Consider the following 27,500-nt stretch of genomic DNA (forward strand, 5'->3'; position numbering starts at 1 on the left):
AAGACATGTAGATGTGAAGATTTGCCTGTTCAGATAAAGACAGGACTGACCGAGCTGAGCCGCAGTAACATCCTCTCACGTCAGATGACTTCAGCTGCAGGGAGATGGGAGCTGCCAACAACAGCGTTGACAACTTCATGGTTTCATTGCTTCTTTTGGCAACAACCAGGTAGTTTTCAGATACATATTGATGGAACAATAACAGCTTGAAAAGAGCAAATAGCTAAACAGTGAAATCTTTAAATGTCTTAATTATTATTATTATTGGCACTTAATTCATCACTCGCTGTTCTTTTCTGTGTTTGAACAGTGAAATCAACATGTATTCAGGGCATCATGAGTGTGTGCAGTGCAATGTAAGAGTCAGAGATCAGACGTCCAGACGGAGGTGGAACGACACCAACACGTCTGAGGTGAGTTCTCTTTGTCTCTTTGGAGGATTCTGGAAAACAAAAGGGATTAGATCTGTGATTTCTGGAGAACAAAAAACGCAAAATGCGCTTTATTGAATTTATTTCACATATGATTTATCTGCCTCAGAACCTCAGTGTTTTCTTTAGATCTTCATTCATTCATCGTCTACCGCTTTATCCATTTAAGGGTCGCGGGAGCCAATCCCAGCTGACATTGGGCGAGAGGCGGGGTTCACCCTGGACAGGTCGGCAGCCTATCACAGGGCCACATACAGAGACAAACAATCATTCACTCTCACATTCACACCTACGGTCAATTCAGAGTCTCCAATGAACCTAACCCCATACTCCTATTACAACGAGAACCTCACTCAATAAATCTCAAACCTCCACCGAGGCCCAACGGTCTCACCGCCGATTCTCCGGTTCAGGGTTCCGTGTACTGAGTCGAGCTTCACCGAACTTTGAAAACAGGCAGATGTGGGAGAAGGTTGTCGTCCCAGTCCCGACCAGACTTTGATGGGAAACCAAGATTGTCCAGCAGCGGCAGGAGATGCCCATAGATCCCATCTAATCACATCTATCTATGGGTTTAATAAAGTACTCTATCCATCTATCTATGGGATTAATAAAGTACTCTATCCATCTATCTATGGTATTAATAAAGTATTTTAATTATTTAAGAGATTAATAGAGTACTTAATTAATACGATTAATAAAATGCTCCATTTATCCTCTCATCTATCTATAGGACTAATGACACACTTAAATATAAACCCATGTCCGCCCTCTGGTGGTCACTTTGTAGAAGTGTGTACTCACTGATTTCTTCTCCTCTTCACCTTCCTCCGAGTGTGTTGACGACAGTACCAGTGTGTTGACGACAGGTGTTGACGGCAGTACCAGTGTGTTGACGACAGTACTAGTGTGTTGACGGCAGTACCAGTGTGTTGACGACAGCTGTTGACGGCAGTACCAGTGTGTTGACGACAGTACCAGTGTGTTGACGACAGTACCAGTGTGTTGACGGCAGTACCAGTGCGTTGACGACAGTACCAGTGTGTTGACGGCAGTACCAGTGTGTTGACGACAGGTGTTGACGGCAGTACCAGTGTGTTGACGACAGCTGTTGACGGCAGTACCAGTGTGTTGACGACAGTACCAGTGCGTTGACGACAGTACCAGTGTGTTGACGACAGTACCAGTGTGTTGACGGCAGTACCAGTGCGTTGACGACAGTACCAGTGTGTTGACGGCAGTCAGTCGCCACAACATCCAGCAACATGGCAGACGGTCGTCGTCCCGACGAGACTGTGATGGAAAACCAACAGTGTTCAGCGGCGGGAGATGGCGGGTCACCGGTGGCTTCTGCTGCTGCTGCTGCTCGGGACAAACCCGTGTGTCTGATCGTGCTGGGGATGGCGGGGTCCGGGAAGACCACCTTCGTTCAGGTCAGTTGGCTAGTGTGGCTAACGACGGCTAGCCACGTGAGTCAGGTAACAGGCAACGAGCCCAGAAACACGATGGTTTAAAAAAAGGTCTTAAAGTTCCTCTCGGACACCGGTGGACATTTCTTCACACGTGTGTCCGGTAACTGGACGTTTGCTGTAGGTTACAAATCAGTTAGCTGTATGTTGTTAACATGCTAGCTAAAGGTTCTGAACATGCTAGCTGTTGTATATGAACATGTTGGCTGTTGGTTATGAATCACATAAGCTGTTGATCATGAACATGTCAGCTGTTGGCTGTTAACATGCTAGCTGTGGGTTATGAACATGCTAGCTTTTCATTATGAACATGTAAGCTGTTGGTTGTTAACATGCTAGCTGTTCATTATGAACATGTAAGCTGTTGGTTGTTAACATGCTAGCTGTTCATTATGAACATGCTAGCTGTTGGTTATTGACATTCTAGCTGTAGGTTATGAATCACTTAGCTGTTGATCATGAACATTTTAGCTGTTGGTTGTGAATCACTTAGCTGTAGTATATGAATATGTTAGCTGATGGTTATGAATGTGTTAGCTGTAGGCTATGATCACTTAGCTGTTGATTATGAACATGCTAGCTGTTGGTTATGAACATGCTAGCTGTAAGTTATGATCACTTAGCTATTGATTATGAACATGCTAGCTGTTGGTTGTCAACATGCTAGCTGTTGGTTGTTAACATGTTAGCTGTTGGTTGTTAACATGCTAGCTGAAGGTTATGAATCACTTAGCTGTAGTATATGAATATGTTAGCTGATGGTTATGAATGTGTTAGCTGTAGGCTATGCACCAGTTAGATGTTGGTTGTCAACATGTTAGCTGTTGGTTGTCAACATTTTAGCTGTTGGTTGTTAACATGTTAGCTGTTGTTTGTCAACATGTTAGCTGTTGGTTGTCAACATGTTAGCTGTTTGTTAGCTGTTGGTTGTTAACATGTTAGCTGTTGGTTGTCAACATTTTAGCTGTTGGTTGTCCACATGTTAGCTGTTGGTTGTCAACATGTTAGCTGCTGGTTGTTAACATGTTAGCTGCTGGTTGTTAACATGTTAGCTGTTTGTTAGCTGTTGGTTGTTAACATGTTAGCTGTTGGTTGTCAACATGTTAGCTGCTGGTTGTTAACATGTTAGCTGTTGGTTGTCAACATGTTAACTGCTGGTTGTTACATGTTAGCTGCTGGTTGTTAACATTTTAGCTGTTGGTTGTCAACATGCTAGTTGTTGGTTGTTAACATGCTAGTTGTTGGTTGTTAACATGTTAGCTGTTGGTTGTTAACATTTTAGCTGTTGGTTGTCAACGTGCTAGTTGTTGGTTGTCAACATGTTAGCTGCTGGTTGTTAACTTACTAGCTGTTGGTTGTCAACATGATAGCTCTAGGTTGTCAACATGATAGCTCTAGGTTTAAGAACATGCTAGCTGTAGGATTAAGAACATGCTAGCTGTATGTTATGAACATTTTAGCTGTAAGTTTAAGTAAATACAATACAACAATACCGTTCCCGCCTCTAAATCAAGGATCCCTTCACATGCACGTGAGCTCGGGGGCTTTATATCAACCAGAATCGATGTCATGTCCGTTTTATCGACGGTAGCTTTTTTCTCTTCTCCAGAGGCTGACGGCTCACCTCCATAATCGGAAAACTCCTCCATATGTCATCAACCTTGACCCCGCTGTCCACGAAGTGCCCTTCCCTGCGAACATCGGTGAGGACCAGTCTATTACCTGGACACTCGGAACATGACGGTGGCTAACACGTGAAGTGCAGCACAGAACAGAGTAGAGCCGCAACAGTTAGTCCATTAATCGATTACTAATCTACTACCAAATGAATAGCCAACTATTTTGATAATTGATTAATCGGTTCAGGTAGTTTTGATGAAAAAAAGAGGCAAAACTCTCTGATTTCAGCTTCTTAAATATTAATATTTTCTGCTTTCTTTGCTCCTCTGTGACAGTAAACTGAATTTCTTTGGTGTATGAACAAAACATCATGTTGGGTTTTGGGAAACACGGTCGACATTTTTCTCTGTAACCGTCGTCTCTCCTCCAGACATCCGGGACACGGTGAACTACAAGGAGGTGATGAAGCAGTACGGCCTCGGACCCAACGGAGGCATCGTGACGTCACTCAACCTGTTCGCCACGCGCTTTGATCAGGTGACGGACAGACGCTCTGAATGAACCAAACCAAGGCTGCGAACTCTGTCAAAAAATACAGCTATTTTACAGTTTTACCCAAAGTGTAGATGAGATATGTTTGGTTCAAAGGCCTGAGCACATTTTATCTAAAGGTCTCAACTTTTTTAAACCAAAGCACAGACGTGTTTTGGTCTTCTTTTTAGTGAAGAAACCAAATGTAAACGAGCACAGACCAGAAAACTAGCTCACATAGAATATCAGTACTGAACATAGACTGTATTCATAGACTTGCATGAATTACGCGTGCGGCTTTTCGTCGCTGAACCGGAAACCACGATTTCCTTGTCAACGGTATATGTGAATCTTTAAGCACCTCACGATTCGATTTCTTTTAAATTCAGAGGGCTACGATTTGATTATAAAACGATTATCGATGCATCTTGATGCATAAAAAATTAATTCTATACATGTTTTTTTTTAAATCATTTTGTTTTGGTCATATTTAAAAATAAACATCCATTTCTTTCCATTATATTTTGTAAGTAGTAATCAATGGAAGATATATGTACATTGGAAGGTTATATATGCCAATATATTTCCTTGCAAAAACAACAACTACAACAAATGTGCCTGTCGCAGCAAAAAAAAAGACTTCAACGTGTTCTACACTTGACAACAGTAATAGCTGCTCGTGTCCACAAATAAATAAACACTCCTCTTCCAACAAAATCCACCTGTTATGGGCAATGAGCATAGAATCCCTGAGTCCAAAAAAACAAACCTACATTGAGCTGTAGCCTACATAGCAAAGGTGCTTAGCTGGTGGAAGCTGAACGTTAAGCGGCAGCTCTTCATGCAGCGGCTGCCGGTCGAATCATTCCAGTCGGTTGCTCTTGTTTAGCCATGCCAACAAGTAGCTTACAACGTAAACACGACACAACAATGTAGTAACGTAGTTTTCTAGATTGGAAGTAAATTATTTTTTCAGGACGTAACAACATCTGGTTTCATTTTCCAGATGCTAAAATCACAACAAACTGAGCTGAGATTATATATGTGATTATATATGTGTGTGTGTTCCTCAGGTGATGCATTTCATAGAGAAGAAGCAGCAGAATCACAGGTCAGTATCAAGTCGCAGCTGGTCTGAAATCTGTCACATCCGACCACGTGGACGTCGAGTCGTCCTCGTCTGATGACAGTTTCCTGTTTGACGTGTACATGTTGGCAGGAGCAGCAGCTGATTGCTCTTGAATTCCAGCAAGTGTCGTCATGAGTAGTTTTTATATCGTTTCAATTCACAATCATGGAACAGAAAAAAAGAGTAAACAAGAAAATAAAATAAAATCTTCATAAAAAACGATTGTTAAAACAACTTATGAAGAGTAAAGAAATATTTTCTTCATGTTTCTATATTTAGAAATATTTTGGATCAAACTGTTATGTTTTTATTGAGCAACTTTTTTTGAGTTTTTAGATTAACACTATTCCAATACTTTTATTATCTATTATAGTTTATTGAGTCGCATAACTTTTTTATTAATGACAACAAGAAGTAGTGAATGAAGTTTGTGTGTCGTTGTGTCTGATGACCTTTGACCTCTGCAGGTACGTGCTGATCGACACCCCGGGTCAGATCGAGGTCTTCACCTGGTCGGCGTCTGGAACCATCATCACAGAGGCTCTGGTAGGTCTGAACGCTGTCGCTTGTTTCTATACTTCTTCCATGTTTCACTTAATATTAATTAATTTGTGTGTGTGTGTGTTACAGGCGTCAACCTTCCCGTGTGTCGTGATCTACGTGATGGACACGTCCCGCAGTGTCAACCCCGTCACGTTCATGTCCAACATGCTCTACGCCTGCAGGTACAGTAACACGCAGAACTTTGAACTGTCCAGACTTGCTGATGTCGTCGCAGTCGTTTGTCGGGGAGAGATTTTATATATTTATATTAACAATAATCCTGAAATGATAAAAAGTCATCTAAAGATGATGTACAGTATGTTTTATATACTGTGTTTAACGCACCTCCTCCTCCTCCTCAGTATTCTCTACAAGACCAAGCTGCCCTTCATCGTCGCCATGAACAAGGTCAGTGAGGTCACTTCCTGTCTTGCTGTGTGACGTTTCTCCCGTCGTGTTGACGTTGACTCATCGACTCGTTTGCTCGTCTGCGCAGACGGACATCATCGACCACAGCTTCGCAGTGGAGTGGATGCAGGACTTTGAGGTCTTCCAGGACGCCCTGAACCAGGAAACATCGTACGTGAGCAACCTGACGCGCTCCATGAGTCTGGTGCTGGACGAGTTCTACACCGACTTGAGGGTAAGAGGATTAGCCATGTAGCAACATGCTAACCTGTTCCGGCTCAGCGTTAAATGACGCAGTTCTGTCCTGACGGCGTTGTCCATGCGTCTGCAGGTGGTGGGCGTGTCCGCGGTGACGGGAAGGGGATTGGACGAGCTGTTCGTTCAGGTGGAGGATGCCGCCGATGAGTACGACAGGTCAGTGGGTGGGGCTAACGCTCTTACTGTTACGGAACAATAAAGTAATTTACAGAATAATTAAGTTATTTATAGCTTTACTATGAATTGTAGTCGTTAGTTTATTTTGATTATTTATTATATATATTATATGTCCAGCTTGATAAAATGGAGGCTTTTTAGACTTTGATAAACTGTCACATCTTGTCTGCTTCACGTTTTCTTTTCTTTTTCTTCTTCCTCAGAGACTATCGGCCAGAATACGAGCGACTTCGCCGACAGCTGGTGAGTGTGTCTGTCGTGTGTTCCTTTTTCTCTCCGTCTTCTTTAAAAAAACCTCTGTGTGTCTTTTAACCGTGACGTTCTGTCCCGCCAGGCCGACGCCCAGAGCAGGAAGCAGCAGCAGCAGCTGGAGCGACTCAGGAACGACCTGGGAGCCGTGGACATCGGCAGCTCACCTGCCGCAGGTAGAACCCACCGACTCCTCAGAACACATCCCTGAAGAGAACTCAGTCGTTTGATGATATTAATGATAAGGGAAGATTTAATAATCATTCGTTATTGAAAACTTTATTCTTCACGTGTTGAATTTTGAGACGTTCACACAAACCCTATATTGTAAAACACAAGTAAAAATCTTTGACGGATCTGAAGAAATAGTTCCTACATGATGATGATGATGGTGGGAGGAAGAGATGCACAGACCTGACTGATTTACTGATGTTTGACTTCCGTCTTTACTACAATTCTGTGGAACCTGATCTCATATTGTTTTTACACTTGGTCCAATTTTCATTTTCCAATTTTCTTTGTCATATAAATTCAGTGTCTTTGGATTATGCACAAAAAGAAGAAATCTAATATCAATATAAAAGTTAACAGCGTCACCTCGGCTGTTTTCTGACAAAGTGACTAAAACTTTGGATGAGAACAAAGTCAACATAAACTCTTTAAAGAGAAGATTATTCTCAGCTTCGACCCAAAAGCCCCGAAATTCTGATAAGATCCTGTGGAGTCGTCGTAACTGACGCTACAGATCCGTGAAAACTTTTCAATTCAAAGTTGACTTTGCTCTTCCTGGTTTCCTGTCCCCTTAGAGGTCTCTGACATCACGGGCCCTAGTGACCTCATCATGATGCGCGGTAACCGTGACGATGACGAGGACTCAGAGGAGGAGGAGGAGAGTGACACGGACGACATCGACCACAGCGGTGAGGAAGTGAAAAAAAACATCTGCTGTATTTACAAAATGATACAGAGCTCAGTCACAATAAAACTATATAAAATCTATTAACTATTAATAAAACTATCGAACTTTCCTGCCTGGAAACTTTAGATTTAGTCTGAAACAGAATCTGTCGGTTCTGATCGTTGCTTCTCTGTCTTTCAGCTACGGAGGAGAGCAAAGAGGGCGACGCCTTCGGGAACTTCCTGAAGGAGAGGAAGGAAGTGGTCCAGGTCCGAAACAGGAAGGGCGCCGTGCCCGAGGGTCACTGACATCTGACCTGTGAGGGAACGCTGGGGGGAACAGATAACATGCGGACGTACAGGAGATGTCTGATGATGAACTGAGCTTCCTGTTTGATCAGGTGACCTCTGACCTCCACTCCTCCTACCTGAAAATATAAGTTATATTTTTATATCAGAGCAGAATCTTCTATTGTTCTTTCCTCTTGTTTTTTTTTCTTTACAGTTGTGACTTTTGTATGTAAAAAAAATAAAAAATAAAAAGAAAGGATGAAATAAAAAACTTTTAGTTCAGACACTCTCTTTGTTCCCATCACATTTTTCCCTCCTGACTTCGTCCTATTGATCCGTGACGGGACTGACGGATCAATAATAAACCTGATCAACTGATCTGATCCAGTTATAACTGAACTCTGGTCTGAACAGAGTTTAATAAAATGAATCAGAAGTCATCCCAGTCACACAACGCTGATGTTTATTATATTGTATTTATCATGACGTCATCATGATGATGTCATTTATACCACATGATGAGGAATCGTTGATTAATCTAAATGATCTGTGTCTCTAATCGTATCTTTTACAAAGTTAAAAACATGATGTCATTTTCTTTCATTCTGATCCATGAATTATTCCTGTTAAAGCTACAGTGTGTAGTTTAGAAGAAATTATTCACAGAAATTGAAAACTCTGTCCATAACTGTCTTCATATCTGAGTTATATGAAAATTTTTATGAATTTTCGGGTTTTTTAAGCCTATTTGCCGATAAAATCATTTAATTTTAAAATGTGATACTTCGTCTCTGATGCAGCCGCCGTCACGACTCTCTGGACTTTAGCAATGTCTCGTCCATGTTTGTTTGTTCAACTTCATAATGATGCTGCTGATACAGTAGCTCCCTGCACTTTGTGTGAATTAAACATACTGTGTTATTCAAAATCTTAAGATCATTTGACACTTTACAGCAGACGAATACTGGTAATCGCCCTCTAAAATTAGTGATAATCGATATCGGTCAATGATGGACAAACTCCCACAAGCATCAGGAGCAGTTTGTTCTCTGATGGTTCTGATTGATCGGTGACGTTCTGATGGTTCTGATTGATAAGTGAGGTTCTGATTGATCAGTGAGGTTCTGATGGTTCTGATGGTTCTGATTGATCAATGAGGTTCTGATGGTTCTGATTGATCAGTGAGGTTCTGATGGTTCTGACTGATCAGTGAGGTTCTGATGGTTCAGATTGATCAGTGAGGTTCTGATGGTTCTGACTGATCAGTGAGGTTCTGATGGTTCAGATTGATCAGTGAGGTTCTGATGGTTCAGATTGATCAGTGAGGTTCTGATTGATCGGTGAGGTTCTGATGGTTCTGATTGATCAGTGAGGTTCTGATGGTTCAGATTGATCAGTGAGGTTCTGATGGTTCTGATTGATCAGTGAGGTTCTGATGGTTCAGATTGATCAGTGAGGTTCTGATTGATCGGTGAGGTTCTGATGGTTCTGATTGATCAGTGAGGTTCTGATGGTTCTAATTGATCAGTGAGGTTCTGATGGTTCCGATTGATCAGTGAGGTTCTGATGGTTCAGATTGATCAGTGAGGTTCTGATGGTTCTGACTGATCAGTGAGGTTCTGATGGTTCAGATTGATCAGTGAGGTTCTGATGGTTCTGATGGTTCAGATTGATCAGTGAGGTTCTGATGGTTCTGATTGATCAGTGAGGTTCTGATGGTTTAGATTGATCAGTGAGGTTCTGATTGATCGGTGAGGTTCTGATGGTTCTGATTGATCAGTGAGGTTCTGATGGTTCTAATTGATCAGTGAGGTTCTGATGGTTCCGATTGATCAGTGAGGTTCTGATGGTTCTGATTGATCAGTGAGGTTCTGATGGTTTAGATTGATCAGTGAGGTTCTGATTGATCGGTGAGGTTCTGATGGTTCTGATTGATCAGTGAGGTTCTGATGGTTCTAATTGATCAGTGAGGTTCTGATGGTTCCGATTGATCAGTGAGGTTCTGATGGTTCAGATTGATCAGTGAGGTTCTGATGGTTCAGATTGATCAGTGAGGTTCTGATGGTTCAGATTGATCAGTGAGGTTCTGATTGATCGGTGAGGTTCTGATGGTTCTGATGGTTCAGATTGATCAGTGAGGTTCTGATGGTTCTGATTGATCAGTGAGTTTCTGATGGTTCTGATTGATGAGTGAGGTTCTGATGGTTCTGATTGATCAGTGAGGTTCTGATGGTTCTGATTGATCAGTGAGGTTCTGATGGTTCTGATTGATCAGTGAGGTTCTGATGGTTCTGATTGATTAGTGAGGTTCTGATGGTTCTGATGGTTCTGATTAATCAGTGAGGTTCTGATGGTTCTGATTGATCAGTGAGGTTCTGATGGTTCTGATTGATTAGTGAGGTTCTGATGGTTCTGATTGATCAGTGGGGTTCTGATGGTTCTGATGGTTCTGATTGATCAGTGAGGTTCTGATGGTTCTGTTTGATCAGTGAGGTTCTGATGGTTCTGATGGTTCTGATTGATCAGTGAGGTTCTGATGGTTCTGATGGTTCTGATGGTTCTGATTGATCAGTGAGGTTCTGATGGTTCTGATGGTTCTGATTGATCAGTGAGGTTCTGATGGTTCTGATGGTTCTGATGGTTCTGATGGTCCTGATTGATCAGTGAGGTTCTGATGGTTCCGATCGGTGGAGTGTTGACAGAAGCCGACTCTCTCCACAGACGGAGGCCGTGGTCGTTCATTCATGTCTGAGCTCTGAATGGTTCCAGATCCGCCGCCGCCTCCTCACTGGCTGGGATCCTGCAGCTGAGTCACTCTCCGCCTCGCTTCCTTCAGTCTGTGGGAAAAACACAAGAACAAATTCATAAAGTGCATAAAGATCTTCGAGTTGACGAAGCATGCAGAGAAAATAGAACCAGTGAACTTCAGTTCAGGTTTGTTTCTGATGAAGAAATCTGCAGCAGACGACGACGACGTGTCGGATCCCGAAGGTGAAGGAGAAACGATTCTCTCAGATTTTTACATTATATTCATTTTCCTGATGCTTTTTGTCCAAAGCGATTAACAGTTAGCGAGGCATCGACCCCCGACCTTCTGTACCTAAGTAGGCGGTGTAACCCACTAAACTGTACCAGGAAATAATGAAAAACAATCAGACACATCCAGTGAATTGATTCCGTGAGTGTGTGAGGTTCTGTTGATGTTGTAGACGTGAGCTCTGCTCAGAGATGTTCTAGTTTTTATCATTATCATACCAGGATGTTAAATAATGTAATGAGAATAATATAATAATACTAAAGCTCAACCCAAACAGGTTTCACACCAAATAACTTTCTCTTGTTGTCAAATTCTCACAAGGAAAAATTAAAACAGCCGAGGGTTTTCTGTAACACGAGGAAAACAAAGGTACGACTCTCTCTACCTAAAACAACAGTTTATGTTTTCAAAGCAAGCGTGAAGAAAAAGAAAAATTACAATGCACATACAGTAGCAGTGAACTGGAATAGAGTTCTAACTCTATTGTTGTATTTAAATATACATATTCATATATGAAAAAAGGTCAAGCTATATTTAGAAATATGAACAGGAATTTGTTGGATTTTTGTCTTAAAAAGGCTGTTTACATATAGATGTACACAGGTGGGTAAATATATATGAAGATAAAAATATATCAGTGTGGACATTGCAATCAAATAAAGTTCACAGTAGAAATAAAGGAAAGGACGGTCACTTCACAAATCTGCTGCACTTTGTTGGATTTTCACTCATCAGGTACAGAAGTTTTCTTTGTCTTTGTTTTCAAAATCCTTTTGGATGTTTTCAACCTGGGGAAAGTACAGTATGTGTCTGTGATGTACAGTTGTACAGTTGGAACGTGTGTTATCTCTCTCTGTCAGTGAATCACCTCCTCTCACATTCAGCCCACACTGTTCTCTCTCTCTCTCCCTCCTCCTCATTGGTCCACCGACACGACCAACAACAGAAACAGTCACGACGTCTCGCCGACACAAACACAACACACAACTGCTGAGAGTCACACACACACACACACACACACACACACACACACACACACACACACACACACACACACACACACACACACACACACTCACACATGTACACGCACGCACACACACACACACTCACACATGTACATGGTTGTGTCAATGAAGGATGTTCTGATCATTTATGTTTCATAATAATAATATTTCTAGAATCACTGCTCACGTGAGGATTTGTAGACGTGAAATAAACAATTATGTTTAACGAATTAAGTGATGTAAATGTTCGATTAACTGTGTTTGTATAAATGTTCTTGTCTTATTGATCAAACAGCTTCACACACACATTAATAAAGCTCTTAATCTGCGACTCATTGTCCTCACTCAGGCGTCAGGGGGTTGAGGGTTCTGTGTTTTGCCCACGGACACTTCAACAGGCAGACTGGAGGAGCTGGGGATCAAACCACCGACCATCTGGTTAGTGTCACAGCCGCCCAGACTTCATTAAAAAACCCTGCAGAATGTTTAGGAGACCCCGGTCTTCACGTAAACCCCTGAAGAGATGATCAAGAGACCCCGGTCTTCACGTAAACCCCTGAAGAGATGATCAGGAGACCCCGGTCTTCATGTAAACCCCCGAAGAGATGATCAGGAGACCCCGGTCTTCACGTAAACCCCTGAAGAGATGAACAGGAGACCCTGGTCTTCGTGTAAACCCCTGAAGAGACGATCAGGAGACCCCGGTCTTCATGTAAACCCCTGAAGAGACGATCAGGAGACCCCGGTCTTCATGTAAACCCCTGAAGAGAAGATCAGGAGACCCCGGTCTTCATGTAAACCCCTGAAGAGATGATCAGGAGACCCCGGTCTTCACGTTAACCCCTGAAGAGATGATCAGGAGACCCCGGTCTTCACGTTAACCCCTGAAAAGATGAACAGGAGACCCCGGTCTTCACGTTAACCCCTGGAGAAATGATCAGGAGACCCCGGTCTTCGCGTAAACCCCTGCAGAAATGATCAGGAGACAGAATAGACGATGTGATGACATCACTGTGTTGAGATCGCTGCAGTGACCTCATTGTCGATGACATCATTGCTGAGAATCAGAGATGATGTCATCTTTTCCCGTTAGTCTGCCGCCATTCTTCCTCGAAAGCAGAACAAGCCCCGCCCCCTTACTGTCCATAACACACCTCTCTCTATTCTTCATATTCTGTTCTGTTTCCACTCGACGAAGACGAAGCTCTTTAATGAAACATTCTGCTGAATCCTTCATCTCATCTCACACACACACACACACACACACACACACACACACACACACACACACACACACACACACTGTCTCTTAGCTGATTGGCTGCAGGTGACATCATCAGTTGGCATGTGGAGGTTTCTCTTGCTCCACTTTGCTGCAGCCGCTCACTCACCACACACACACACACACACACACACACACACACACACACTGCAGCTGCATTACATCATCTGGTTCATTGTGAGGAGGGGAGCAGGCGGGGGAGTGTGGTGTGTGTGAGGACACCCTGTTCCACTGTGGTGCATTATGGGAGCTGTAGTCCTCAGCTGTCAGTTGAGTTCCTCGTGTGTATTTAATGAAGGTGGTTGAGGTCTCACACACACACACACACACACACACACACACACACACACACACTCACACACACACAGACAGACACACACACACACACACACTCACCCCCTCAAACACACACACACACACACACACACACACTCACCCCCTCAAACACACACACACACACACACACACACACACACACACAGACACACACACACACTCACACTCACACACACACAGACACACACATACATACACGCACACACACTCACACTCACACACACACACACACTCACCCCCTCAAACACACACACACACACACACACTCACCCCCTCAAACACACACACACACACACACACACACACACACACACAGACACACACACACACTCACACTCACACACACACAGACACACACATACATACACGCACACACACTCACACTCACACACACACACACTCACCCCCTCAAACACACACACACACACACACACTCACCTCCTCAAACACACACACACACACACACACACACACACACACACTCACTCACACACACACACACTCACACACACACACACACACACACACACACACACACACACACACGATGAGTAATTCATTGTCAGACTATAAATTTAGTGCTGACATTTCCTCAGAAACACATTCAACCAACAAACCAGATCAAACCGGATCTGTTTTCTTCTGAAACTATATTTAATACATTCAGATTCTGTCCGTGTTTTGGAGAGCTGCAACAGTTATTTGATTAATAAATGAATCACCAACTATTTTGATAATCGGTTAATTGGTTCAAGTAGTTATAATGAAAAGAAAGAGTCATAATTCTCTGATTTCAGCTTCTTCCATGTGAATATGTTCTGGTGTCTCTGATCCTCTGTGATCTTTGGTGTGAGGAGAAACAAAACATCATGGTGGTGGTTTTGGGAAACGTCCCGAGCGCAGGACGGACTCAGACACTCCGGTGCAGCGAAGTGACTTTAGTGATGCTGAGGTCAAAGATACAGGCTGGAGGTCAGAGGTCAGAGGTCAGAGGTCTCCGCCTCCAAACAAACTCCAGGAAAAACAGTCATTTGAAGCAGCTTCACCGTCGGTGAGTCTCTGACGAGTCGAGCTGCCGACGACGTTTCTCCGAGTCCAAAAACACCAAACAGAGGAGACGTGACGCCACCGGCCGGCGAGCGAATGAAACGCACCCTCACCGTGATAAAAACAACACGTTTCTCTAGTTTTAAAATGAAATATAATATATAATCTTAGACGTTTTAATGAGGAGAAGTGACAGACGGAACATTTAAGACTTCATGAATAAAAACTGTCATGTTGAATTGTCGGATTATTTTGTATTATAATGAATTATTTATTTTTATACAACCTTTTAAGAAGTTTGTATAAAAATGTAAATATTATATCATTGACTTGTTTTCTGATTATGATTCCAAATGTTTTCATCTTTGAATTAATTCATTTACTTTTTCTTTTCTGATGTTTGTTCTCATTGCTCAGTAAAAATGATCATTATTCTGAAGAAGAGCTTTCTGTCAGGATTCCTCTGAACCTCCTCCTCCCCCTCCCTCTGCCCTGCTGGACCAATCGCAGGCCGGTATCCCTGCCGGCCAATCGGATGGCTGCGGGGTGATGTCATGGCAGCAGGCTGCCGTTTGGTGCTGATGCTGCCGAGCTGCAGATCTTCAGTCTGAACAGAGAGACGAGAGACGAGCGTCGCTGCAGGGTGAGTCCACACACACTCACACACACACACACACACACTCACTCACACACTCACATGTCTTTCAGATTATTTATGTTATATATATTATATATATATATATATGTGTATTTTTTATTGTCTGCATGTTTGCAGCTGCAGCATCTTTTCAGGTCAGAGCAGAAATAGATGAAAGTCAGTTTCAATCTCCAGTTTTTCTTCTTCTTCTCTTTTGTTTCATTCGCTGCTTCTCTTCATCGTTTTCATCTTTTCTTTGTTTCCTCTTCGTTGCATTTGTTGTTTTTTTCCTTTTTCGTTCTTTATCCATGACGAGTTCAGTGTCGGAGCTCGTCTCTGCAGAAGCTGCTGCGCTTACTGGCAAAACAATGACATCATCGCTTAGTCCCCCCGCACGCACGCACACGCACACACACACATGCACGCACGCACACGCACACACACACACACACGCACGCACACACACAGTAAAACATATAGATGATGGTTTTATGCATGTTTTTCTGCAGAAAAACGAGATTTAATTTGCATATTTTCTGTTTGTGGTTCAGCTCTTTAGATGTGAACCACGTGACGTGATATTTGTTTTGCTGTCGGATGTAAATCTCGTGATCGACGATCTGAACCGTAGGAATGTTGCTTCTGTTCACCTCACGTTTCTGTGAATCTCCTGAATTAATTCGTGACCTGGAGGTTCGTGTTGAGGAAACGTTCGATTGTGACTCAGAGATGTTTGATAAGTTTCTGTCTCTCCGCCTCTTCACACCTCAGAGGAACTGTTTCAATCTCCCACAAGTCACTGCTGCTGCCGCGGAATCAATAACAGATGATGATCTCATTAATGCAAATGAATCATCATCAGTTCCAAAAACACGAACCATCTGGAAAAGAATCTGTTTCATGAGCTAAATCTGACCTTTCAATCGAGATGATATTCAGTTCAATCATCAACTAAACTTTGACAGAAAATGAGGGATGTGAATAAACAAAATATTTCTTTAATCCTGCAGATTTTTGTTCTGACTCGCAGATAAAATAGAACAAACGACCAAATGATGCATGAGATTAAAAAGACGATGTTTAAAAACTTCCCTGAGTTTTGTCTGCCAGGCAGAGTTTCCTCAGAGGTTGTTTTCCTCCCCGCACGTCTGCTCAGGTTCCTTTGGGAACCTGAACTCATGAAGTGTCTCAGCTCAATCGACCAATCAAATCAGTCAGATTTTATTTGTACAGCACTTTTCATACAAACAATGAAACACAAAGTGCTTTACAGGAAACGCTGTCGTGCATCTCATGAATTTGAAATGAGGAAACAGGCAGAAAAAGCCAAACAAATAAATTGATAAACGATCAAATAATAAAAGAGATGAGAAAAGGATAAAGATTAAACCAAGATTAAATAATTAAATGCCAGAAGATGTTCGAGTAAAACCCGAGATAAGAAGTTAAAACAATTGAATGAAAGAAATGAAAACAGAATGCAACAGATTTATAGTAAAACCTGTGTGGAGTCTCTCTGCTGCCCCCTGGTGTTCAGGAGGATGTCTGACTCCGTCTCTGTCTCTGTCCTCAGGACCAGACTCTACCTCACCACAGTGTCTTCGACAGGAACCCGCCGCACGATGACTCTCACAGGTGAAAACTGAGCAGCAGCTGTTTGTTCATGTCAATATTAATTGTGACTTGTGCTCGAATGGTTCGGCTCAACTTGTTCATTCGTGCCCGTTTCAGCGTATAAAGAGAAGATGCGAGAGCTCCCCCTGGTGTCTCTCTTCTGCTCCTGCATCCTGCCTCAGCCCAGAGACGCTGGCGTCGACAAGAAGGAAGGTCAGTGACTCCATCTGATCGCTCTAATCTGATGGCTCTAATCTAATCTGATCACTCTAATCTGATCTGATCACTCTAATCTGATCGCTCTAATCTGATCTGATCACTCTCATCTGATCGCTCTAATCTGATCATTCTAATCTGATCACTCTAATCTGATCATTCTAATCTGATCACTCTCATCTGATCGCTCTAATCTGATGGCTCTAATCTAATCGCTCTAATCTGATCACTCTAATCTGATCGCTCTAATCTGATCACTCTAATCTGATCTGATTACTCTAATCTGATCTGATCACTCTAATCTGATGGCTCTAATCTGATCACTTTAATCTGATCGCTCTAATCTGATCTGATCACTCTCATCTGATCTGATCACTCTCATCTGATCACTCTCATCTGATCACTGTAATCTGATTATACTCTTCTGATTCACAACCTCACATCAGCCTCGGGGCGACTCCACCTGGAGCTTTCAGCTGCACTTCACAGTCTTCATCAGTTAGGGGTGTTTGCTCAGAACTTTACTCCTGTATCCTTAAGAATTTTAACCACAAAATGAGCCAATTAAAATACATCTTCAAAACTAAAAAAACACCTAACACCATCTATCACTTCTGATTTTAGTAGTTTCTTGTTTTGAGGTTGAGGTTACTCAAACCTAATTTCAAAGAAAATACCCTGAGGAGCAAATTTGATTTTCAACCGTAGTGTTTTAGTTTTAATATTATATAGTGTGTCGGTCCAGCAGCTTACTCCCATGTCTCATTGTACAGTTTCTCACATCCAAGCAAAAACTGGAATTGTAGCGGAATAATCCCAAACAGGATCAATGTCGAATCATATCAATGAATGTCCAGTCCGTGGTCATTTCATGTTCTCGTGTTCTGCTTCTCATCAGGCGTGGTGGACTTGAACCTCTGCAACATCCGGGACATGGAGGTGATCGAGCTGAGCAAGCGGGCGAGCGGCCAGGCCTTCGAGGTCATCCTGAAGCCGCCCACCTTCGACGGCGGCCCCGAGCTCAGGGCCACCACGCCGCCTCGCCAGAAGCCGTCGCTGGAGGAGATCCAGAAGAAACTGGACGCCGCCCAGGAGAGACGGAAGGTGAGTGACGGCGTTCTGTGGGATTCATCCTCCAGGGAACATGAACGTCATGAAAAACTGGGGATGGTCTTAAAACGGATCCCTGAGGAGCACCATGAGTGCTGCTCGTGTAATTATCATCTGTTCAGCTCACAGCTCTTTCTGCCAGATCTCTGATCAGCAGGAAGTCTGCTGCCTGGAAACTTACTGGTCCGTTCGGAAACAAAGTTACTGGAAAAACCACAGAGAAACTAGAGTTTACGCTCGACAGAGTCACAGTGCCGAACAAGAGACCAGATCAAATCTGACAGGAGTTCTGTTGGGCTCACTGTAAACTGTTCCTCTGTCTCCCTCTAGTGTCAGGAGGCGGAGCTGCTGAAGCACCTGGCCGAGCGGAGGGAGCACGAGCGGGAGGTCGCTCAGAAAGCTCTGACCAAAGAGCGTCAGGAGCATCGCGCCGACGCCGACAAGCAGCAGCGGCAGATGATGCACCTGAACGCCTCGCAGGAGCGTCTGCAGGAGGACAAGCACAGTGTGGAGGTGAGGAGGAGGAGTTCTGTCCAGGTCCATGTTCCTTCCACCGAGTTTAATGGAAATCTGTTCAGTAAGTTCTCAACAGGATTCACACGTGACTAACTCCGCCCTCTGTCCTCCACCTCCAGGTGTCTTGATGGCCTGATCACAACACAAGCTGAACTTCATTTGGAAGCCATTTTGGATGAGCTGGGGGTTTGAACCCGGCGCTGCTCCGACTGGGAGACTGACAGGAAGTGACTGAGATGTGTGAGAGAAGAAGACGGAGGAGAAGAAGAAGAAGAAGGAGAAGAAGAAATCTAAGTGGGCGACTCGGGGCCGAGTCCGACTGCTCCCCCGAACGTCCAGGACTCTTTTTAAAACGAGATTGAACTAGTGAACCCGAAGGAGCTGCTGCAGATTCAGTCATTATCCAGTGGTTCACAGGGGTTTCACTGTGCTTTGTTGCCATGCCAACAGTGCCAACGTGTTCATGTGCGTGTGACTGTGCATCGATGGATGAAAAGTTGTTCCCCACCAAACCAAACGAAGGCGGACTCGAACCCAAACGGACCTCTGTCAAACGGCTCCATCTGCTGGACAGTTCAGATCATTACATCTACTGTCAAACACAACAACAAGGTTCGACAGGTCTGACCGCTGTAGTGTGGCTCTTCAGTGACGTCTAGTGGCAGCTGTAGGGAAGTGCAGCAACATCAGCAGGTGTTGCCTGCTTGTCACAGAGGTGGAGTCCACGAAACGACGAGCAGGTTTGAGATCAGGTCCAGAACTAGAGCGGTGAAAGGAAAGTCTGGACTTGGATGAGACCAGACTGTCATAGGTGAGAGGAGCGAGACAAGTCCGGGTCAGACCAGAAGAAAACAGATGAGTCCGAGTCGAAAACACCCACGAGGCCGTAATTTGTCTGTAAATAATAATAATAGATTATATTTATACAGCGCTTTTCAGGGACTCAAAGTCGCTTAAATAAACTGGAAAAAAAAGAACTTGAACATAAATCCTTGTGGTACCATAGAAACCAATTTTGGAAACATTTATTTCACATCAACTCTGATGACAACGTACGAACATTAGTGACGAGACGTTAACATTTGCTTTGATGCATCAACAAACAGACACTTAGCTCATGTGGCTAACGTTAGCTACATCACAGGTTGCTACAGTTATACCAACCGTCCTGATGATGAATGGATGAATCTCATTGATGAACAACTGATAATCGATCGTGTACAGTGTTTACAGCTGCAGTGGTGTGTGTGTGTGTGTGTGTGTGTGTTTGTGTGTGTGTGTGTGTGTGTGTTTCCCTGGCAATGTCAGTGTGTAAAGGAGTCAGGGTGTGATGATGATGATGATGATGATGATGATGATGATGACGACGATAACGACGATGTACAGAAATCACATTATATTTTAACTCGTAAATAAAACAATGACACTATTTGTGCTCAGTTTCTTTATTGAACCACGTTCAGCCTTTGAACCATAAGTATGTTAATATTAATATTACATCACCAAAAAATACCTACATCGGATCAAAATCATTTAAATAAATCACAATTTAAATTAACTTAAATTAGGCATAAATAGGAAACAGTACATGAAACACCTCCAGTAATAATCTTTGTGTCTAAACTTCAGAAAGTTCAGTTGTGTAGTTTCTCAAATTTTTTTTTTCTTCTTCTTAAAAAATAAAATATGATACATTTTAAAAAGTTAAATAGAATATTTGGTCAAAAAAAGTTAAATTAAGTGTAAATAATTATAATTTGTGAATTATAATAATAAATATTCAGCTATTCATGAATCATCTAAAGATATTAGCTACTAATCAAAAGTTACAACCTGAGTTATTTAATCTATGACATTAGAACTGTAAGAAACTGTTAGATGCCAATGTACGAGCAGATTAATGAGGGATGTGCTCCCTTCTGTTTTATGTTTTTTTCTTTTCAAATTGAATCCTTTTCAGCATCAGTTTTTTCTGACATCACTGGTCTTCCGTACGAGAAGCCCCTCTGCTCTCCGCTGCTCTTCACTGTTGCTGTTGCACTATGTGTCGGACGCAGGTGCAGCCCACCGCCATGAGGCGGGACTCCAGCCTGTAGATGTAGCTGTGCCCCGCCCTCGCCGGCTTGAACCGCCGCAGCAGCAGCACCTGGTGCATTATGGGCCTGGACTCCAGGCTGCGGTCCTCCTGGCCCTCGGAGTCCAGGCAGCCCTTCAGCAGACAGCGAGCCTCCGACAGGATCCGGGGGAAGAGATCGTCGTCGTGGGAGACGCTGAGGATGGACAGAGGGGGAGAAGGGTCAAAATGTCGCCTTTAACTGTACGATTAAAGGACCATTACACAGTTTTATTCATTCTAACTCTGTTTGTGCGTGTGTGTACGTACTTGTACGTCCACGGCGAGATGGAGGAGTTCTCGAGCGGTATGATGTTTGTGGTAGGAACCAAAGCGCTGGTGTCCAGCTGCAGGGGGACCGTTTCTACCGCGGCGGCGCCGGCGTCAGACTTCCTGTGTGTCCTCCCTGAGTGATTTGATTTGATGCCTGCTTTCAACATGGCCGCCGCCTCCGTCGTCATCATCTGCATCATCATCACCATCATCATCGCCGCCGCAACGGCAGCCTGAGGAAGAAGAAAAAGGAAGTTTTATTTTTTGTTCTTTATATTTTCAGTGTGTAAAAAAATGTTTTTTTATTACATTCATCATTTATAGGAATGTGCTTCACGAAGACAATATTCGGCGGCTAAAGATGCAATATATTTACCTTCACTAAAAAGCATAATGTAAATGTACCGCATATTTATTATGTTTATCACTAAAGTAAAGTACAGTTCCACATAACATCATGCAGATGTGCAATTATCTATTATTCATGTACTCGATTTTAAACACTGTGTGTGAAGCTTCCAAACACACGAAACCCATTGTTCTGGAGTAACGTCGAGATTTATGAATTTTAAAATTTAAAATTTAAATCTAATAATAAAATCATCATTAAAATCACCAAGGCAGAATTCTTACCGTCACTTTGGAGAAGCCTGATGTTGAAAACATTTTGAATTCGCCGTCGTCTTCTTCAGATTCTTTGAGCAGATGATGTCAGCAGTGCGAAGGTTCCCCGGGCTCGGCTGGAGGTGCAGGTTCGACAGTATTCGTCTCTGACTGATTGAATCGTTGTAAAGTCGCAGGTCGTCGTCGTCGACTTGTTCACTGGAGCTCTGGATGTCGCTCGAAGCTTTTTATCCTGATCACGCTGGTGTTGGCCTTCCTCTGATGATGTCACCCTCTCTTTCTTTCTTTCTTTCTTAACCGCACAAACCAGACTGCATCATAATTGGTGACCCACTTTCATATTCAACACAGTGGTGAAATTATTCTGCACGAAAAAGTTGCAGGAGATTTTTTTAACCAGGTCGTCGTTTCCTCCGCGGGTCCCAGTCTTTAACCTTTGAAACATCATATTTTATAACATTATTTATGATTGTAATTTGTCTTCATCGTGAAGCTTCCTGACATCGTCATCCAACTGCTGGCCGACGTTCACAGACAACTCTGGGAGCAGGAGCGGCTTCAATTTTAGATTTGTTCGTTTTCTACTAATTCTGTTGGAAATATAATTTTTCAACATTATCATGTCTCCATGATACACAGACTGTAATTAAAGATGGACGAGTTGAAGCCAAATCCTCCTGATCGCCCCCTGGTGACTGGCTGCAGTACAGGTCATAAGCCCCGCCCCCTCCATGTCATGTGAGGTCGTTCTTATCACTGATGTTTGTTCACATGTTCATGTTTCTGATCACTTTGCTTCACATTAGTTATTTGATGATATAAAAACTGAGGCTGAGACGTGATGATTGACAGCTGACACTGATTCACGATTGGTCAAGAGCGTGTGATCGTCTTTATATACAGTCAGTGATCGTCTTTATATACAGTCAGTGATCGTCTTTATATACAGTCAGTGATCGTCTTTATATACAGTCAGTGATCGTCTTTATATACAGTCAGTGATCGTCTTTATATACAGTCACTGATCGTCTTTATATACAGTCACTGATCGTCTTTATATACAGTCAGTGATCGTCTTTATTTACAGTCACTGATCGTCTTTATATACAGTCAGTGATCGTCTTTATTTACAGTCACCGATCGTCTTTATATACAGTCAGTGATCGTCTTTATATACAGTCAGTGATCGTCTTTATATACAGTCACTGATCGTCTTTATATACAGTCACTGATCGTCTTTATATACAGTCAGTGATCGTCTTTATTTACAGTCACCGATCGTCTTTATATACAGTCAGTGATCGTCTTTATATACAGTCAGTGATCTTCTTTATATACAGTCAGTGATCGTCTTTATATACAGTCAGCGATCGTCTTTATATACAGTCAGTGATCGTCTTTATTTACAGTCATCGATCGTCTTTATATACAGTCAGCGATCATCTTATATACAGTCAGTGATCGTCTTTATATACAGTCAGTGATCTTCTTTATATACAGTCAGTGATCGTCTTTATATACAGTCACTGATCGTCTTTATATACAGTCACTGATCGTCTTTATATACAGTCAGTGATCGTCTTTATATACAGTCACTGATCGTCTTTATATACAGTCACTGATCGTCTTTATATACAGTCAGTGATCGTCTTTATATACAGTCAGCGATCGTCTTTATATACAGTCAGTGATCGTCTTTATTTACAGTCATCGATCGTCTTTATATACAGTCAGCGATCATCTTATATACAGTCAGTGATCGTCTTTATATACAGTCAGTGATCTTCTTTATATACAGTCAGTGATCGTCTTTATATACAGTCTCTGATCGTCTTTATATACAGTCAGTGATCATCTTTATATACAGTCAGTGATCGTCTTTATATACAGTCTCTGATCGTCTTTATATACAGTCTCTGATCGTCTTTATATACAGTCAGTGATCGTCTTTATATACAGTCTGTGATCGTCTTTATATACAGTCACTGATCTTCTTTATATACAGTCAGTGATCGTCTTCATATACAGTCAGTGATTATCAGTCTATGGTACAAATGCAGTAATAAGTTTTTATATATTTTTAATATATAACGTCAGTCTGTGAACGTCTCCACAAACCTCAGTCGTCCAGCTGTGAAAGATCTGAGGTCAACATTTTCTCCACGTTTACTAGATTGGCAAAAAATGTTTTTTTCTGTTAACATATGATAATGATGTTTGACTCACGTCGAGTCAGATTCTGCATCACAGCTATTTTGATGTCACATCTGTGCTGCATCGGACAAACTTCAACAATCTGACATCACAGGGTTCTGGTGCGGGGGCCCCTCGCCCCCCCGGGCCACCCGGGCCCCCTGACTCACTCGGGGGTCGCCCCTCTTTCTTCACCCCTGCTTGAGATTATCTTTCTGCTGACTTGTCTCTGTCGCATCATGTGATGCAGGAAGTGACCTGGTTTACTGTGGCGATGTTGCAGCCTCATCACAATGCTGTTTGTTGTGTGTGTGTGTGTGTGTGTGTGTGTGTGTGTGTGTGTGTTTCTCAGCCCACGCTGCAGCTTCTCCTCTGACCTGGTTTAACTGACGGCTCGAAGCTTATCACTGATCTGAAGGAGACTTCCTGCGTCGGGTTGCGCTCCGTCTTCAAACCGCTTTTAATCTGGATGAAATATCTCAAGTCAGAGTCTGAGTCAGAACCTTTTTTATATTTATTTTAATTCTTTTATTTTACATTTCTCACTACTTTATGAATTTTATTATCACACTTTCCACTGAACTTAACTTAACTTAACTTAACTTATCTGCACTTAATTTATCCTATTTTAATCTTAATCTTAACTTAACTTGTCTTAATTTAACTTATCTTAAGTTAACTTAAGTTAAATTATCTTATCTTAACTTATCTCATCTCAACTTCTTAACTTATCTCTATGTTAACTTAAGTTAACTTATCTTATCTTAACTTATCTTAACTTATCTCATCTCAACTTCTTAACTTATCTTAAGTTAACTTATCTTAACTTATCTTAACTTATCTCATCTCAACTTCTTAACTTATCTTGAGTTAACTTAAGTTAACTTATCTTATCTTAACTTATCTTAACTTATCTTAACTTATCTCTCAACGTTCTACTTCCTGATTGGTTCCCATCCGTCACCACTTGGCGACCAGCGCTGAAGGCGAAGCGTCGTTCACTCTTATTATTTCAACTTTAGTTTAAACACGTACTGTTGTTTCTCATTCGTAGTATTTTCTGTAACTAATCGTCGACACACACATGCTCAGTTTACGTGAATGTTCTTTTTCAGGTGGACGGAGATAAATACTGATACGGAGACGAACGTTTAAAAAAAGAAACAGAGTCGTGTGGACGGAGCCTTAGTTTCTGTTTTTCATGCAACATCTCATCCTCTCGAATGACATTATGATATAACATGAATTAATAAGATACAACTCCCACTATTGAACATATCGATGAGAAACACGTCAGATGCTCTTGACGTTGGGCCGCGAGCGATCGCTCTGACCATCGAGGATCTTTGTGTCGGCAGAAGAAGTGGACATTCACACGAACGAGCTTCGCCGAGCTCAAACTCGTCTTTAACCGACGGTAATTCCCTCCTACGGTATGGTTTTCAGGATCGGGGAAGACTTGGCCGACGCTTCCTGCACGTGGTCAAAAGCCCCGACGCCGCTGCCGGTAACCAGATACAAATCTGATGATTGATCGGGACGCGCCCGGGCCCCGTCTCAGGTTTCCTCTCTGGGGAGCGAGGCTGACGGCTCAGAGTCGACCACATCACAGTCGAACCACAGGAAACGCCCCCGCCGTGATGTCACAGCACAGGAACCAGTCTGACGACCTTATATGGAAACAGGAAGCTGAGCAGTGACAAACAGCTTCTTCAAACCAAAGAACCAAACCTCGCACAAGTGAAACAAAATCTGTGTCAACGTCAGTTTGATCAACTGGAGCCTGAGTTGTAAAGTTGTATTTAAATTAGATTAAATTTAGTTTGAACTCCAGAAAGATAAATTAAAAGTAGAGAAAAATTATCAATTTGAGATTAACTTTGGATGACAAACTAAAATCAAAGAAACATATTAAATTTGAATCTTCAGAAGCTGCTGGTACAAATATCTGATTGTAAAGACAGAACAGTTTAATATTTCTATATCAAAAACATATTTCAATATTTTATATTTGTATTTAATCAGAGGGATTTTCGGAAACTGCCTGACGTGATTTAGTTAAAAATAATAATTTATTCATTTATAAAAATAAAAAAAAATTCAGAACACGTCAGGTTCGTATATTTTTACATCGATTACTTTTTGTATCTGTTTTCATTTAAAAGAAATCTAATTTAATCTCGTCAGTCATATTCATAATGTGTCTAAATATTTAGAACAAATTGTCAAACAAACAAAGCGAAATTGTCAAATTCCAAATGAGCGGTGAAGCTGCTGTCGAGACCAAAGATGATCAATGACTGTTAATAAAGATTATTATTATTATTGTCAAATATTAAAAATGAAAAGATATTCTGCTCATTTTACTCACAATCCTCCAAAATTCTACGGAAGACGATTAGAGCTGCAGAAAATAAATGTTTCTCGAAGAATTTTAAAAGAAAAGTTTAAAAATAAAACAACATAACTTGAAATAACAGACTCAGAAATATGCCGAGTCAGGAAAAATCCTACAGGAAGAGATTTGTGTCACATGCAAACTAAGAAATTTGAGTCAGCATCTGGTTCAGTTTCTGTCCGTTTGATGTTTTCTGAGGATGTTTGAAGATTTCATCAGAGAACAAACGTCTGGAGAAGCGGAATCTCCCCGTCGCCTCTGCGTCTGTTGTCAGATCTGAGAGTCGCACGTCGACATAAATGAAGCAGGTCCGGGAGCCGTCGCTCCGCAGAGGACGGACGGAACCAAACCGAGAAGATGAGGCCGAGACGCAGCGGCGACAAACTGCTGGTGAGCATCAGATTCATCCTCGGTTTCCATCAGAGATTCAAAGAAAGTCTGATTATTAGTCTAATTATTAGTCTAATTATTAGTCTGATTATTGGTCTGATTATTAGTCTGATTATTAGTCTGATTATTAGTCTGATTATTAGTCTGATTATTAGTCTGATTATTAGTCTGATTATTAGTCTGATTATTAGTCTGATTATTCCTGCAGCAGCCGTGACGGATCCTCCACTGGACCGTTTCACGTGGAGTCAGACTCATTTTAATGTGAGTTTGTCTGAAGGAGGTTTGAGCCTCGACCAATAGAAACCGGTGATTTTATCAAAGGAGGAAAATATTAAATTAATGATCTGTGAAACAAGTGGCGCAGATATTCCTTTTTTTATTGTTTTATCTCGTGTTGATTGACGTCATTACGTTTCGTTACGTCCAGTTGTCGACGCTCGGGGAGAGGAAATGTTCATATCTCAAAAGCCAACAATTCTGACGTCGTTCAAATAACTTATGGAGAGTTAAGAAATATTGGTTTATTTTGCAAAATTGTATGAAATTTTTGTGTGTGTTTGTATAATTTATAATAAGGGATGTCAAGAGATTCATTTTAAAGATTTTTTTGTAGAATTTTGAAAATATTACAAGAAAAATAGTAGTGTTGGCGCCGGCGGAGCTTTTCTACAGCGGAGTTGAAAGGGTCAATTAAATGATAT

The 27,500-nt window shown here is 42.1% G+C and overlaps 4 protein-coding genes across 8 annotated transcripts in view; 3 read left to right on the top strand and 1 right to left on the bottom strand.

Moving 5' to 3' along the window:
• Window positions 1-1,598: 1,598 nt before the first annotated feature.
• gpn1 (GPN-loop GTPase 1) lies at window positions 1,599-8,287 on the top strand. Of its 2 annotated transcripts, none has more exons than XM_035627752.2 (13): window positions 1,599-1,864; window positions 3,510-3,603; window positions 3,951-4,057; window positions 5,125-5,162; window positions 5,648-5,726; window positions 5,811-5,905; window positions 6,086-6,131; window positions 6,220-6,366; window positions 6,463-6,545; window positions 6,770-6,809; window positions 6,901-6,991; window positions 7,622-7,735; window positions 7,915-8,287. In XM_035627752.2, exons 1-13 carry the CDS (start codon window positions 1,697-1,699, stop codon window positions 8,019-8,021), a joined length of 1,209 nt encoding a protein of 402 aa, XP_035483645.1. In that variant the 5' UTR covers window positions 1,599-1,696; the 3' UTR covers window positions 8,022-8,287. The 2 variants fall into 2 exon arrangements, with proteins under 2 accessions (XP_035483645.1, XP_035483642.1); XM_035627749.2 differs by lacking the exon at window positions 1,599-1,864 and adding an exon at window positions 1,888-1,909.
• A 6,974-nt stretch (window positions 8,288-15,261) lies between these two features.
• Window positions 15,262-20,999, top strand: stmn4l (stathmin-like 4, like). 4 transcript variants are annotated; one of them, XM_035627777.2, is made up of 6 exons: window positions 15,262-15,355; window positions 16,923-16,984; window positions 17,081-17,176; window positions 18,078-18,283; window positions 18,620-18,802; window positions 18,925-20,234. In XM_035627777.2, exons 2-6 carry the CDS (start codon window positions 16,972-16,974, stop codon window positions 18,931-18,933), a joined length of 507 nt encoding a protein of 168 aa, XP_035483670.1. In that variant the 5' UTR covers window positions 15,262-15,355; window positions 16,923-16,971; the 3' UTR covers window positions 18,934-20,234. The 4 variants fall into 4 exon arrangements, 2 of the variants coding, with proteins under 2 accessions (XP_035483670.1, XP_035483668.1); XR_004790426.2 differs by lacking the exon at window positions 15,262-15,355 and adding an exon at window positions 20,863-20,999 and having other exon boundaries at window positions 15,585-16,984; window positions 18,925-19,616; XR_004790425.2 differs by lacking the exon at window positions 15,262-15,355 and adding an exon at window positions 20,766-20,906 and having other exon boundaries at window positions 15,585-16,984; window positions 18,925-19,616.
• il17a/f1 (interleukin 17a/f1) lies at window positions 20,261-22,063 on the bottom strand. The gene is made up of 3 exons (XM_035627781.2): window positions 21,825-22,063; window positions 21,189-21,424; window positions 20,261-21,075 (listed from the first exon to the last, which is right to left on the bottom strand). Exons 1-3 carry the CDS (start codon window positions 21,855-21,857, stop codon window positions 20,829-20,831), a joined length of 516 nt encoding a protein of 171 aa, XP_035483674.2. The 5' UTR covers window positions 21,858-22,063; the 3' UTR covers window positions 20,261-20,828.
• A 3,783-nt stretch (window positions 22,064-25,846) lies between these two features.
• Window positions 25,847-27,500, top strand: part of il17a/f2 (interleukin 17a/f2) — a 3,189-nt gene continuing 1,535 nt past the window's right edge. The window contains exon 1 of the mRNA XM_035627787.2: window positions 25,847-26,796. Within this exon, the coding sequence (XP_035483680.1) occupies window positions 26,764-26,796 (33 nt within the window). The 5' untranslated portion in view covers window positions 25,847-26,763. The remainder of the gene's footprint in view (window positions 26,797-27,500) is intronic.

The sequence above is a fragment of the Scophthalmus maximus genome, chromosome 4, assembly GCF_022379125.1.
Source record: "Scophthalmus maximus strain ysfricsl-2021 chromosome 4, ASM2237912v1, whole genome shotgun sequence".
Classification (NCBI taxonomy): domain Eukaryota; kingdom Metazoa; phylum Chordata; class Actinopteri; order Pleuronectiformes; family Scophthalmidae; genus Scophthalmus; species Scophthalmus maximus.

Coding starts and splice junctions, on each gene's coding strand:
- gpn1 (XM_035627752.2), top strand. CDS start 1,697: ATGGCAGACGGTCGTCGTCCCGACGAGACTGTGATGGAAAACCAACAG. Junction 5,163..5,647: donor AAGAAGCAGCAGAATCACAG/GTCAGTATCAAG, acceptor TGACCTCTGCAG/GTACGTGCTGATCGACACCC. Junction 5,727..5,810: donor CCATCATCACAGAGGCTCTG/GTAGGTCTGAAC, acceptor TGTGTGTTACAG/GCGTCAACCTTCCCGTGTGT.
- stmn4l (XM_035627775.2), top strand. CDS start 16,828: ATGCAACAGATTTATAGTAAAACCTGTGTGGAGTCTCTCTGCTGCCCC. Junction 17,177..18,077: donor TGGCGTCGACAAGAAGGAAG/GTCAGTGACTCC, acceptor GCTTCTCATCAG/GCGTGGTGGACTTGAACCTC. Junction 18,284..18,619: donor CCGCCCAGGAGAGACGGAAG/GTGAGTGACGGC, acceptor GTCTCCCTCTAG/TGTCAGGAGGCGGAGCTGCT.
- il17a/f1 (XM_035627781.2), bottom strand. CDS start 21,857: ATGTTTTCAACATCAGGCTTCTCCAAAGTGACG. Junction 21,425..21,824: donor CAGGCTTCTCCAAAGTGACG/GTAAGAATTCTG, acceptor CTTCTTCCTCAG/GCTGCCGTTGCGGCGGCGAT. Junction 21,076..21,188: donor ATCTCGCCGTGGACGTACAA/GTACGTACACAC, acceptor GTCCATCCTCAG/CGTCTCCCACGACGACGATC.